The sequence below is a fragment of the Mus caroli genome, unplaced genomic scaffold (assembly GCF_978045245.1).
Source record: "Mus caroli unplaced genomic scaffold, Mus_caroli_1 scaffold_20, whole genome shotgun sequence".
NCBI lineage: Eukaryota > Metazoa > Chordata > Mammalia > Rodentia > Muridae > Mus > Mus caroli.
Window position 1 is genome coordinate 15778194 of NW_028227275.1, and position 12540 is coordinate 15790733.

A 12540-nucleotide genomic window follows, 5' to 3' on the forward strand; every position below is an offset into this window, starting at 1 on the left:
AAGGTATCACTATTTAGTTCAAAAGGAAGATGCTAAGACAATTACCACCACCACAGCCCTACTAATTACTTTCAGTATTCTCCACTCTAGACAACTGCTAAACAAGCAGATCAACCTCAGCCACTCAGACCAGGAGCCGGCAAGGCAAGGCAAGCAAGGCAAGGCAAGGCAAGGGACTGGATGGATGCACACAGCCTTCTCTGCAGCTTTGGATTGTTAAAAAAAAATTTTTTTTTTCCCTTACAGAATGATTTAGGAGCCTCGATGTCATTTTCAGTTCCAAAACAAGCTACAGAGAGCCAGACTTTATTACTTGTCAACAGAGTTCCAAACAGTTTCTGTCTCCAAAGTTAGGACAAATCAGAAAGAATTTAGCCAAGGGACAAGTGTAAAAGGCTTTCCATCCATAATTCACACCCACTTTCTAACTGCACTTCAAAGGAAAGGACATTCCTAGCAGCAGTGGCAAAACAGCACTCTCTCTCTCTCTCTCTCTCTCTCTCTCTCTCTCTCTCTCTCTCTCCCCCACATGAGCAGCAAGGCATGGATTGGCCTTGTCTAGACACTGTCAGTTTGACAGAGGCCATGCTCTCTAGCAGGCACCCTGTGCACTTTACTCAGCTGCCTAAGGACCTCAGCCTGTCAGTAGGGAAGGTCTTGCAGCCTTTATATTGGAAAGTAGATTTTAGTTAAAAAAAAAAAAAAAAAAAAAAAAAAGCAAGCCTGACCCCAGAGACTTCCAAGCCACAGGACACTCGCAGCTTCTTGTCTACTATTCCTTTAAATGTGTGGAGATGTTCTTTGTTTCTTTTCTTTTTAAAAAGGTCAAACTTTACATTTATTCTCGCCCAGTTGGGGATCAGTGATAATCAATTCCCACCGAAATCATGCAGAGATGGTAAGCGGGGTTCACCTTCTCTGGAAATGAACTTACCTGATTGTTTCTTCTACAATGAACTGGTAAATGACCCCCAGAGCTGAGAAATGCGAGCCATTCAGGTGCTCAGACCACTTAACTTTGTTCCCATTTCCATCAGCAGTGGCGAGGGCAAGCTGCAGAAAGAGCTTAACCACTCTATGGGCTTCAATGAGCAGCGTCCACCCCAGCCCGAGACAACGGGCAGCCACACTTCCCAGCTGGCTTCAGAACAGCACACCTCCAGCTGAACCTAGGAAGGAGAGCACAGTCCTGGCACCAACCAGTCTGCAGTAGTGCCCACATTGCCCCCTAATCCTGGGCATCCATGCTAGGCAGATGTCCTCCAGCTCCTAACTTCTTAAAGCAGCATGGAACTGAAGAAGGGCTGGTAGACTTGTGGCCATTAGACCATTTCTTGAAGCAGCTTAGGTCTCTTCATGTCTGACCCATTTTTCAGCAAAGTCCTTCACTATTAACAGTCAACGTAACAGACAAGGAACTTGGCGGGGTCAACCACAAGTCTGCAACATGTGGTTGGCTGGGAAAGGAGAAATGCGGCTAACACAGGGAAGGCAATCTGTACACATGACCTGACCCAGCACGTAATGGAATTCACTAGTGGGACACATTGGGCAAGGGGTAACTTGCAAACCAGAGAAAGAAGATGCTCTCATCCCCCTCTCCTGCTCAAGTGAAGGTGGTCTATCTGAGGGCCAGCTGTGACAGGGCCCCACTTCCTGCTCGGGTGAAAGTGGTCTCTCTGTGACCACATGTGATGGGCCCCATTCTATTTTAAGCAGCTTGTTCAGTTGGTTTTCTTCAACTCAAATGCACGGTTAGGAACAGCAATGACAGTCTGACTGCTTGGCTTCCAAGTGAAACCGAGGCTGCACTGTGGCCTAAGTCACCCCTTGGCAGGCCTCGTGCATGCTGTGGGGTAACTAAGTTGGTTTTCAGTTCAAGTACTTCCAGGTTTGGCCATGAGTGTCTGCATCTGGAGCCTACTGGCAGGGGCCCAGTGCAGCCATGCACACGACCTGCTTAGCTCTGCCCTTGTGGAAGTGCAGCTGCTTATGTCGTCACTGACTGCTAGCTTACTGGCTGGGGAAAGTGGACAGCAAATAAGGCTGGGAGAAGGAAAGAAAGAGAAGGCAGCTTTTGCTTATCAGTAAACCCTGTGTGCCAAGCTTCACCCTGATACCCTCTGGCAGCCTTGCCTTTCTGCAAGCACTTGGCAGAAGGACCTGCAGTGGAAGGCTGAGATGCTTAGACTGGCTGACATTTACTGGCCTAACCCGAGAATCTGTTTTTCTCCTGACCATCTCTTAGGCTACTGTGCTCTTGGTGGGCAGTTACAGGTGCCTGGGTGCTTTCCAGCTCAGTCGAGGAACAAATTCGAGCCACAGAGTAGAGTGCAGTGGTGCCTGGTGCTGGCTATTCCAAGCCTTTGTGCAGGCCAAGCCTCGCCAGTGATTTAAGATGAAGCACAATGCTTTTCATTACACATCTAATTGTTAATGAGAGGAATGCAATCAGCAGCTCCTCTCCACTCTACATGGGACCGAGGAAGACCGCTGAGTCCGAAGCAGACACAGCACTGATGGTACCCAGGACATCCCTGCCCTTCCCCAGGGCACAGGGAAGGAGAAAGCTGCAAATGTGACTGACCAATGTCATGGTCACAAATCCACTGCTGCCCCAGGTTGGTCACTTGCAGCAAAAGCCTGGGCTGGAAATAAGGATGCACTCAACTCTTGCAAGCGTCACATTGTCTAGGTGACCCGCCTCATGCTAGCTGAGGACTCTCTTCGCACACCTTCTCAGGCTCAAGATGGGAGTACGGGAGCAGGGAAGAGGGACAGACACCCAGACAATGGAGGGAGGCAGCAGTGCAGATCTTCCAGTGTGTGTGCACCTCTCCTCTCTCTCTCTCTCTCTCTCTCTCTCCCCTCCAAGATGTGTAGGCAGCTGTATCCTCCCACGCAGTGGCTGGGACTGCTCTGGCCAGATGCTGGACACTCCTGCAGTTAACAGGAGGAGGCCAGGCAGTCTCTGCCTGGAAGCTGCAGCCCCTGTCCCCTAGAAGTGGGCCAGGTGGGGAAACTAGTTCTTCTGCTTAACGGCAAAGCAAGAGAGATTCTGGCAAAACACTAAATATATTTATAAGTCATCTTTGTCTGGAACCCAATGGGAGAGAAACAGGTGCAGGGAGGAAGGGGAAGGAAAGGGGAGGGAGGCTTGAAAGTTCCAATCATTCACACAAGATAAAGACATCTTCTGATAGCAGCACTGAGGCAGCCGGTGCCGAGCAGGCCGTCCTGGTCGGCTGCTGACCGACTGTGTCCCAACAGGAGTCTCAAAGCCCTGCTCCTCGCTCATCCGTCCGGGAATCCGGGTAGGAGTTTGACTGTTGTTCATCCTGGTCTTGGCAGGTCTGTTAAATACTGCAACATTAACGAGTCCTGTGTGAAAACACAGCCAGCAGTCATCAGCACCTTTCCCTGTACTCTTTACTTGCTTTAAGAAAAGAGAATGCTCAGTTGGGCGTGGTGGCACACGCCTTTAATCCCAACACTTGGGAGGCAGAGGCAGGCGGATTTCTGAGTTCGAGACCAGCCTGGTCTATAAAGTGAGTTCCAGGACAGCCAGAGCTACACAGAGAAACCCTGTCTCGAAAAACCAAAAAAAAAAAAAAAAAAAAAAAAAAGAAAAGAGAATGTTCACGTGACTGTCAATGAGAAAGGTTGGAGCTCTGTATGTGCAGAGGGACCCTGATGTCCTAATGATGAGTGGGCAATGGCCAGAGCAGTGGGTGATTTCCCCTGATCTGTGTAATAGCAGAGAGGGCAGGGACAGCACTGGAGGCACTCTCCCTGACTGCCCTGCGGTGGCAGGCACAGTGTGGACCTACAAGAAGTAGGTACTGGAGGGAGCTGGCTGGGGCTCAGCCCAAGGAACTGTGTATGGATGAGGACACTGACTGTGCTCCTGATCCCTTCGAGGGTGTAGGTGGTGGCTGGAAGTGTAGCCTGGAGATAAAAGCTCTGCCTCCTCTATGTAGAAGTGAGAGCTAATGCCATGGAAACAGAGAAGACGGCCTAAGAAGGGAGCCTAGATGATGAGTCAAAAAGACCAAGCCAGGCTCTCAGGGCAGTGTCTGTTTCAGCAGCGAGAGGAGGAAACAGATGTAAACAAAGTTAGGAAGAATAACGGCGAGGGTTAGGGGCGCATTTCTGTGGTTAAACAGGTGTTTAGCATGAACCAGGCCAGGTACTCAATACCCCAGGGGCCTCCACCCCAACAGCAAAATGCTCTTACATTGGAAAAAACCAAACATTGGTAGAAAGAGCAGACAAGTATATGGTGGGTACAGGAGCGTGACCACAGTTACCTTTATAAAAAGATGAGTGGTGTCCTAAGAGCTTTGCAAACACTATTTTCATGCAGACCTGTGAGTGGGCCCTATACTCACTTCCCTCATCAGGGTATGACAGCCCGTGTGACAGTGTGACTTAGCTGAGGGGCGATGAGCAACTGTGTCCTCTACGATAGCAGAGAAACTGAGGGGGCCCCCAGACACAGATCACCCCCTCAGGAAGACCGACAGGTGCAGGGGTGCAGTGAAAGGCACATCTGTGGTAACTACAAGGCAATGGTAGTGTGGGAAATGAGTGCTAAGTTCCTAAAGCCAATAACCTAACATGTCTGAGCTAGTGACCACAGTGGATGCCAACGGCAAACACGCTCATACAGAATGCACGGGTACTTTAGGTTTTGTTCTGTTTTAGAGAGGTGCTAGAGACGTGGGAAGGGTACTAACTTCATGTAGCTGCTGGGGCTGAATAAACCAGGTATTCTCCTGTAGAAGTTGCAGAGAAAGTAGAGGCAAGGGAGCCACCTTCTGTTCCCAGCGAGAATGACGTGGCAGCGACGCAGAGCTGTGTGACTGAGTCAGTGGCATCAACTGCTACTTGAGCCATTTCCAGTCACGTTGATAAGTTAGTCTGCAAGGGGCTCCCCTATAAGTACTTGATCTAAGAACTATAAATGCTAGGCTCGGGTTCACTCGTTTTCAGACTGTTCAAATGTCCTTTTATTTTGATAACATTTGCACTGAAAGAACTACTACAGAAGAAGAATCCTCTAAACTGGAACTGTGTCTTGGGGAGAGTGGTGCCCACTGGGGCAGCCCCTGCCTTATCTCATGCTGTCAACTCTGCTTTCCTGTTGTACAGGGATGGGTGACACAAATGGTCTGAGAGTGAGACGGCTCTGGGAGTGGGCAGCACCCACAGCCAGTCCTCCATCTCCTAGCACGGGGCTCGTGCATGCTTCTTCTCTCATACCTGGGCAATTATGAGGCCAGTGTTGGGTTATTTATCTGGAGATGTAGGTGTATGTCCGAGAAGGGGAGCGGGGCGGTTCAGCGTGAGCAGCTGGATCATTCAGGAAGTCCCAGATGAGAATTGTGTCATCATGTGAACTACTGACAATCTGGAATTCATCAAACTGGAGGCGGAAAACTCTTCCAGAATGCTCCTAAAGAGGCAGAGAGAAAAAGAGTTAAGACTTTGAACTCAAAATCAAAAGCTTCTTTGTTTGAGGGAGGCTCAGATATGCTCTTTCACTGTTCCATCACGGACAGGAAGCAGTTCACTATCGTTAGGATGCAAAGCTCAAATATTGGGCAACAACTGATCTCAGGAACACAGGGATCACGCTTATTACTGAGGCAAAACGGCAGAGAGGACGCTGGCTTGTCACTGCCTTCTGGGCTGGATGGGAAAGCTCCTTGGTACCTCCCTGGTCTTGTTTCCCTGCGAGTTCCTTTGACTGACCAGCAGGAGTCAAGGGGTAATCCGCAGTAAGTGACGTGCCAAAAATGTGTGCTGACAACCTTCCTGGGTCTGGAGAGATGGCTCAGCAGCTAAGAGCACTGGTTGGAGGCCCCAGATTTGATTCCCAGCACCCACATGGTAGCCTACAACCATCTGTAACTACAGTTCCAGGGGGACTTGACATCCTCTGGCCTCTGAGGACAATGAACTGCACAGACAGACATGCAGGCAAAACATCCATGGACATAAAATAAAAGCAAACCTTAGAGGAAAAAGAAACGTCCTTAATGTCAAGAGCTATTTATAGATTCTCATGATTCACAAAGCCCTACCATGGCCAATCTGGAGCTACCCACATATGGTCAACAACTTGCCAAATTCTTTGTTGTCGTTGTTTTTTCTTTTCTCGAGATAGGATTTCTTTGAATAACAGTCCTGGCTGTTCTGGAACTTGCTTTGTAGGCCAGACTGGTCTCAAACTCAGAAATACGCCTGCATCTGCTTCTTGAGTGCCAGGATTAGAGATGCGCCACCATGCCTAGCAACTTGGAAAAATTTAATGGTTGGCTGTCCTGGGGTCAGACCCTAGTTTTGCACATGAGGGAGTGAACATTGCCTAAATCAAGTGCCGACTACATCTAACTTCCTGGAAAGGATTTTCAACCCTGCTAGTCAGTGTCTCCTGCACCCCAATGTCATCACCGATCTTTACCTAGCCTTGAATTCATACAAATACACACATGTAGTATACTTTTGCTTGTGCTAGATTTATGTATTTAAATAAAATAAATAACATAATTTTATGTATATGAGTACACTGTCACTCTCTTCAGCACAGATGCCAGAAGAGGGCATCAGATCCCATTACAGGTGGTTGTGAGCCACCATGTGGTTGCTGGGAATTGAATTCAGGACCTCTGGAAGAGCAGTCAGTGCTCTTAACTGCTAAGCCATCTCTCCAGCCCCATGCCTAGCTTATTTTACTCAATTATTAGAACATTTTTTGTTGTTGTTGTTTGTTTGTTTTTGTTACTACAAGTAAAAGCAGTTACTTTATCCCTTTAAAAGATTAGTGGCTAATATCCCATTGTATGACTGTACTACAGTCAGTCTACTGTCTAATTGCTCTTTTGTTTTTTGTTTTTTTTTGAGACAGGGTTTCTCTGTGTGGCCCTGGCTGTCCTGGAACTCACTCTGTAGACCAGGCTGGCCTTGAACTCAGAAATCTGCCTGCCTCTGCCTCCCAAGTGCTGGGATTAAAGGCGTGCACCACCACTGCCCACCATTTTTTTGTTGTTGTTGTTATAACAAAGCTGCTTTCATTTGGGAGGCAGAGGCAGGCAGATCTCTGAGTTTGAGGCCAGTCTGGTCTACATAGTGAGTTGCAAGACAGACAGACCTTCAGAGAGACCCTCTTTCAAAAACACCAAAGAACAAAACAAAACAAATATACATGGAGCTGCTGTGATGGCATACACTTCCGACCGGGAAACCTAGTCATATGCCTAGGAACCGAGGCAGAAGGTCACCAGCTTGAGGTCAGCCTGAACTACATTTCGAGATTCAGTCTCTACACTACAGACATTTTATTTATTTTTTTTTTTTGAGGTGGGATATTTCTATGTCTTTCCAGTTGTCCTTGAACTGACAAAGACCCGCCCTGCTTCTGCCTCTTGAGCGGTGGTATTAACAGTGTGTTCCACAGTGCCGGGCAAGAAGCCATTTTTTTAAGCCCTCCTATGGTGGTTATGTTGATTGGGTTTTTTTGTTTTTTGTTTTGTTTTTTAATATTTATTTATTATTATATCTAAGTACACTGTAGCTGTCTTCAGACACACCAGAAGAGGGTGTCAGAACTCATTACGGATGGTTGTGAGCCACCATGTGGTTGCTGGGATTTGAACTCAGGACCTTCAGAAGAGCAGTCAGTGCTCTTAACCGCTGAGCCATCTTGCCAGCCCCCACTACAAACACTTTAAACATTTATTGTTGTATGTGTTTTGCCTACATGTTTATCTGTGTACCATGTGTCTGTCCAGTGCTCACAGAGGCTTAGAGGGTGTTGATCCCCTGCCCCCACCCCCCCCAATGACTATAGCTAGTTGTGAGCTGTTCTAAGAACGGCTAGTCCTCAAAACTGCTGAACTATGGTTCCAGCCCGTATGGTTCCGATGGAACTATGCAGTCACCTCCCGAGACTGGCCTTGGTGGATGCTGGGAAGCAGGGCTTTCAGAGCTGGGCCACTTGACAGAGTTCAAATGCTCTCTCTCCCCCTCTTTCAAGCCCTAGCTTCATCTTCACAGTGATATTTAATAGTTTAAATTTATAGTTCCTTTATCAAGTTGAGCAAGTTCTCCTAGCTTGCTCAGAGTTTCACCATCGGTAGGCACTGGATTTTGACAAGTGATTTTTTTTTTTTTTTTAATTATTTTATGTGTATGGGTGTTTTGTCTGTATCATGTGTTGCCTGGTACCCAGAGAGGCATGAAGAGAACGTTAAATCCTCTGGAAATAGAGTTACAGACAGTTGTGAGCTGGGAATTAAACCCAGGTCCTCTGGAAGAGCAGATAGTGCTCTTTGGCCACCAAACTATTGCCAGTCCTTTGTCAAATGTTTTTACTGACCTGTTGCTACTGTAACCATGCAGTCTACCTGTGGATGAGATGGACGACATCAACTGAACACTGAGGACATAGCTCCAGGGTTAGAGCACTTGCCTACTTTGTAAAAGGCTCCAGCCTTAAGCTCTAGCACCATAAGAATCCACCAATTCTTGAGTGCTCAGTCAGTCTTCTCTACTGTACCTGTAACACCCATCTCTGCTGGAGGATAGCTTTGTTATACATTACTGGAATCGACTTATCCATATTTTGGAGCCTTTTTTTTTTTTTGAGTATGGATTCTTTCAAGGCTAATAAGAACATTTTTCTAGCATTTATAAAGCCTTGGATTTAATCCCTAGCACCACAATTTTTAAAAAGCGATTATGATTCCGTTTGGTAAGCAGGGAACCTGCAACCCCAGCACTTGGCTGACGGAGGCAGAGGGATTAGGAATTAAAGGTACTTCAGTTCCATAGTACGCCTGAGTCTAGGCTCTACATGAGCGGGGAGCAATAGGTTGGGAAGGTGGGAAGTGGATTAGAACACTTGCCATGCAGTCTAGTGACTTGATATCAATGTCTAGAACCTACATAAAGGTGGCAGGAGACACCGACTCTACAAAGTTGGCCTCTGATCTCCATGGCATGCACGCCTCCCACAATGACATTAAACTTAAAAAGGCATCACTATCTTAACATTCAAAACTCTGGTGAGACATTCCGGGGGTGTGCAGGAGACACAGGGATTCCATCCCCAGCCCCGCAGGGAAAAAAAGGTGAAATACAAATTTTTATCTTTTTGAGACCAGGTTTCACTGTGTAGTCCAGGAACTCACTCTGTAGACCAGGCTGGCCTCAAACTCAGAAATCCGGCTGCCTCTGCCTCCCCAGTGCTGGGGTTAAAGGCGTGCGCCCTGAGTTACCATCCAGACAATGGTGTCTTCTTAATACTAATATTTACTGGACATATATATTGGTCTTTTGTTTTGAGACAGGGTCTCATAAATTGGACTGTTGGTGAATTCAGGGCAATCCCTCTGCCTCAGTCTCTTGGTGCTGGGATTACAAGTGTGAGCCATCACCCCTGGCTTTACTTTCACTCTCTCCACCTAGTTTCCTTGTTTGACCTCACTGAGCCTGGACCTGAACCTAAGCTGATGGTCAGGAAGCTTCAATAATCTTCCCACGTCTGTCCTGGAAAGTGCTGGAGTCACAGGTATGTGAGGAGACATACACTTCTCTTTTCTTTTTTCCTTCCTTTTGAAGGTGGGATCATGTTTATTTATAGTGAGGGGCACTTTTGTTACCTAGACATGTATGTAGATGGCCAAAATGTTTACAGAGGAAGATGGATAAATGACCTCAGTAGTCTGCAAGGAAATCTGGGAAGTGTAGTCTTTCAGCAGGAAACTACCATTCCTAACTCTGAGAGGATGTTGGGCAGGGATGTTTTCTGTGGAGGAGGGTCCTCTAAAGGGTTAGCTCTGGGTCTATTGGAGAGGTGATTCCTCTGGTCAGCTAGCAGGGGTGAGGCTTACCTTGATTAGCTGCAATGGATCAGGCAATTAGTAACCTCTATTCCTGAAGAGTCTTGGAAATAATTATTGGAAGGCTATAAACAAATGATTTGGTTACGGAAGAAAACAACTTTTCTGGGAAGGTTGAAAGAGAAGGAGAAACAGAAGCAGGAGAAATGGAGGGGCTGGTGAAGAAGTGGGCATAGACTTGTCAGGGTGAGAGTGACAGGTCCCACTGCCAGGATGCTGCACCACAGTGAGCCTGCAGAAACAGCGGGGAGCTACAGAGCATCCGGGGAAGGGAACAAACAGGGGAAAACAGGCCTAGTGTACAGAATTCTATCTGGCCCAGTGGAGGGGATGAAGGTCCTTGTAGCCAGCCTCTCCACAACATCTAAAAGGTTTTTTAAACAGATGTATTGGGACTAAATGGAGCTGTTGTAGGGTGAGGGTCATTGGGAGAGCTTGTGTGGGAAGATTTTGTTTGGGTGTAGGGCATACTAGCCCCTAAAAAAGCAAAGCAAAGCAAAGCAAAGCAAAGCAAAGCAAAGCAAAACGATTCATTTTAGTTTTTTTGCTTTGAGAACCACATCTCACTGTAGTCCAGAAAATGCTCTTACCAGACAGCTGCCTGCCCTGTCCTAGGTCATCTTTTTATTTTTAAATTTAACTTTAAAAGCCCCACAAGGCATTTTCTGTGTGCTTCTGCATGCTCTTGCACCATGTTGGCTGTGTGGTAACAGAAGACAACTTGTAGAGTGTAGTCTCCTCTCGCACTGTGTGGTGGAAGCTATCTTACAGGTCCCAGCATGTCTTTTTCTTTAGAAAACAACAACAACAAAAAACAAACAAAAAACCCCATGCTATTAATTTCCTTCTCGGCGCTTCTGACACCCTAGCTCACAAATTGTATATTTTTATTTTCATATTCAAAATCCCTTTAAATTTCTCTTGAGATCTCTCCTCGCCCTGTGCCTTATTTAAAGGGCTGGTGGCTTATCTTATCTCTCCATCTTTTGGGGCTTTTCAGTTACCCTTTTTCCTGATCATTCCTGTACTTCAGCTCCTTGTGGTGTGTATAAGGACATATACTGCATGTTTCTAGTTTTACACGTTTTCTTACATTTACTTATCTGTGTGTATATGTGTGAAGCATGCATGTGTGTGACATGAGGTCAGTCCTCCTTCCACTCTGGGACTCTTAGCGATCAAACTCAGGTTTCCAGGCTTGGCAGGAGCACCGTTACCTGCTGAACCATCTTGCTGGAGCGTACCTAGTGTTTTCCACTTGTTAAGGTCTGTGCATGGCCCAGTGTAGTCGTCTTGGCAAATGTCCCATGGAAGCTTGGGAAGAATCCTCTGCAGGTAGAGGCCAATCACTTCCAGCTGAGACAGTGCTGCTGAGCTTAACTATTCTCCCTGAATTTGCTGCCCGCTGGATCTGCCCATGACGGGGTGTGATCTCTTCAACTCCAATCGTGGCTCACTGGTTTTCTTCATAGGTCTATCACCTCCTCATTTGGTATGTCCTGATGCTATCATCAGGCACTGACCTACCTTGGGTTGAGCATAATGTACCACACCTTTTTATCCTGATAAGATTCCTTGTTGGTAGTTTGCTCTGTATGAAATTAATGCTGTTTCTCTAAACTGGTACTGGCATGGGATATAATCTGTAAGAGTTTCATAATGAAGTTCCATACATTGGGTAGCACACATGGCGCTGTATTTCCCACTGTCTGGAGGCTAAAGAACAAGACTGAATGAAGTGTGGGCACAATTGTTCTGATTCTCAGGCCTCTTCCCCAGCTTCCGTCATAGATGGACGTCCCCTCCACCTTTACAAGCATTGCATCTGTGTGCGCCTGACCTTGTCTTTTAGGGAAAGCAGTCACATGGGATCAATGCCTATTCTCAATGAATTCAACTGATCCTAATCACCCTTTTAAAAAGCTCAGTCTTCAAATACAATCAGATTCTAAAATATTAGAGATGTCAAGTTCAACACAGGAATTTCAGGAAGACAGATTTCAGCTTTTTTCCTGGGTGGTGGTGGTGGTGAAGCAGCCTAGGGCCATGTGTATGTTAGACCACTCTTCCAATCCCAGCCCTTGGATTTCTGAGGTGGGATCCTGCTGTGTAGCACAGGCTGGCCTCTAAACTCATGTCCTCCTGTCTTAGATTCCTAACTGCTAGGATTATAGGCATACAGCACCTTATCAACTTTAACTCCTTATTTATAAATGTCTTTATATCTACAATAGATTTGTTCATCCACTTATTTCTGTGTGTATGGCATATGTGCGCAGGTGCCCGTGGAGGCCAGAAGTACCATCAAATGCCCTGGAAGTGGGGCCATAGAAAGTTGTGAGGTGCTGCATGTGATGTTAGACACTGAAAAACTGAATGCAGGGCCTCTGCAAGAGCAGCAACTGCTCTTAACTGCTGAGCCATCTCTCCAGCCCTCCGACTCCTGTTTTGAGATTAGGTCTCATATAGCCAAAGCTGGCCTTGAACTCCATGTGTAAATGACGATAACAACTTTGAAATTCTCATCTTCTTGCCTCTGCCTTCTGAGTGGTAGGAGTTATGTCTTGATTATACGGTGCTACAGACTGAATCCAGTGATTTGTGTATATGAGACCATCGCTCTACCGACTGA

The 12540-nt window shown here is 46.7% G+C and overlaps 1 protein-coding gene across 12 annotated transcripts in view; it reads right to left on the bottom strand.

The window, feature by feature from the left end:
• Positions 1 to 3056: 3056 nt before the first annotated feature.
• The window catches only part of Btrc (beta-transducin repeat containing E3 ubiquitin protein ligase), a 166711-nt gene continuing 157227 nt past the window's right edge, over positions 3057 to 12540 (bottom strand). For 11 of the 12 annotated variants that reach the window (XM_021151576.3, XM_029472467.2, XM_021151574.3 and 8 more), the window contains 2 exons: positions 5266 to 5458; positions 3057 to 3381 (listed from right to left, as the gene is read on the bottom strand). In XM_021151576.3, the coding sequence (XP_021007235.1) occupies positions 5297 to 5458 (162 nt within the window). In that variant the 3' untranslated portion in view covers positions 3057 to 3381; positions 5266 to 5296. The remainder of the gene's footprint in view (positions 3382 to 5265; positions 5459 to 12540) is intronic. The other variant, XM_085834090.1, reaches the window with a different exon arrangement.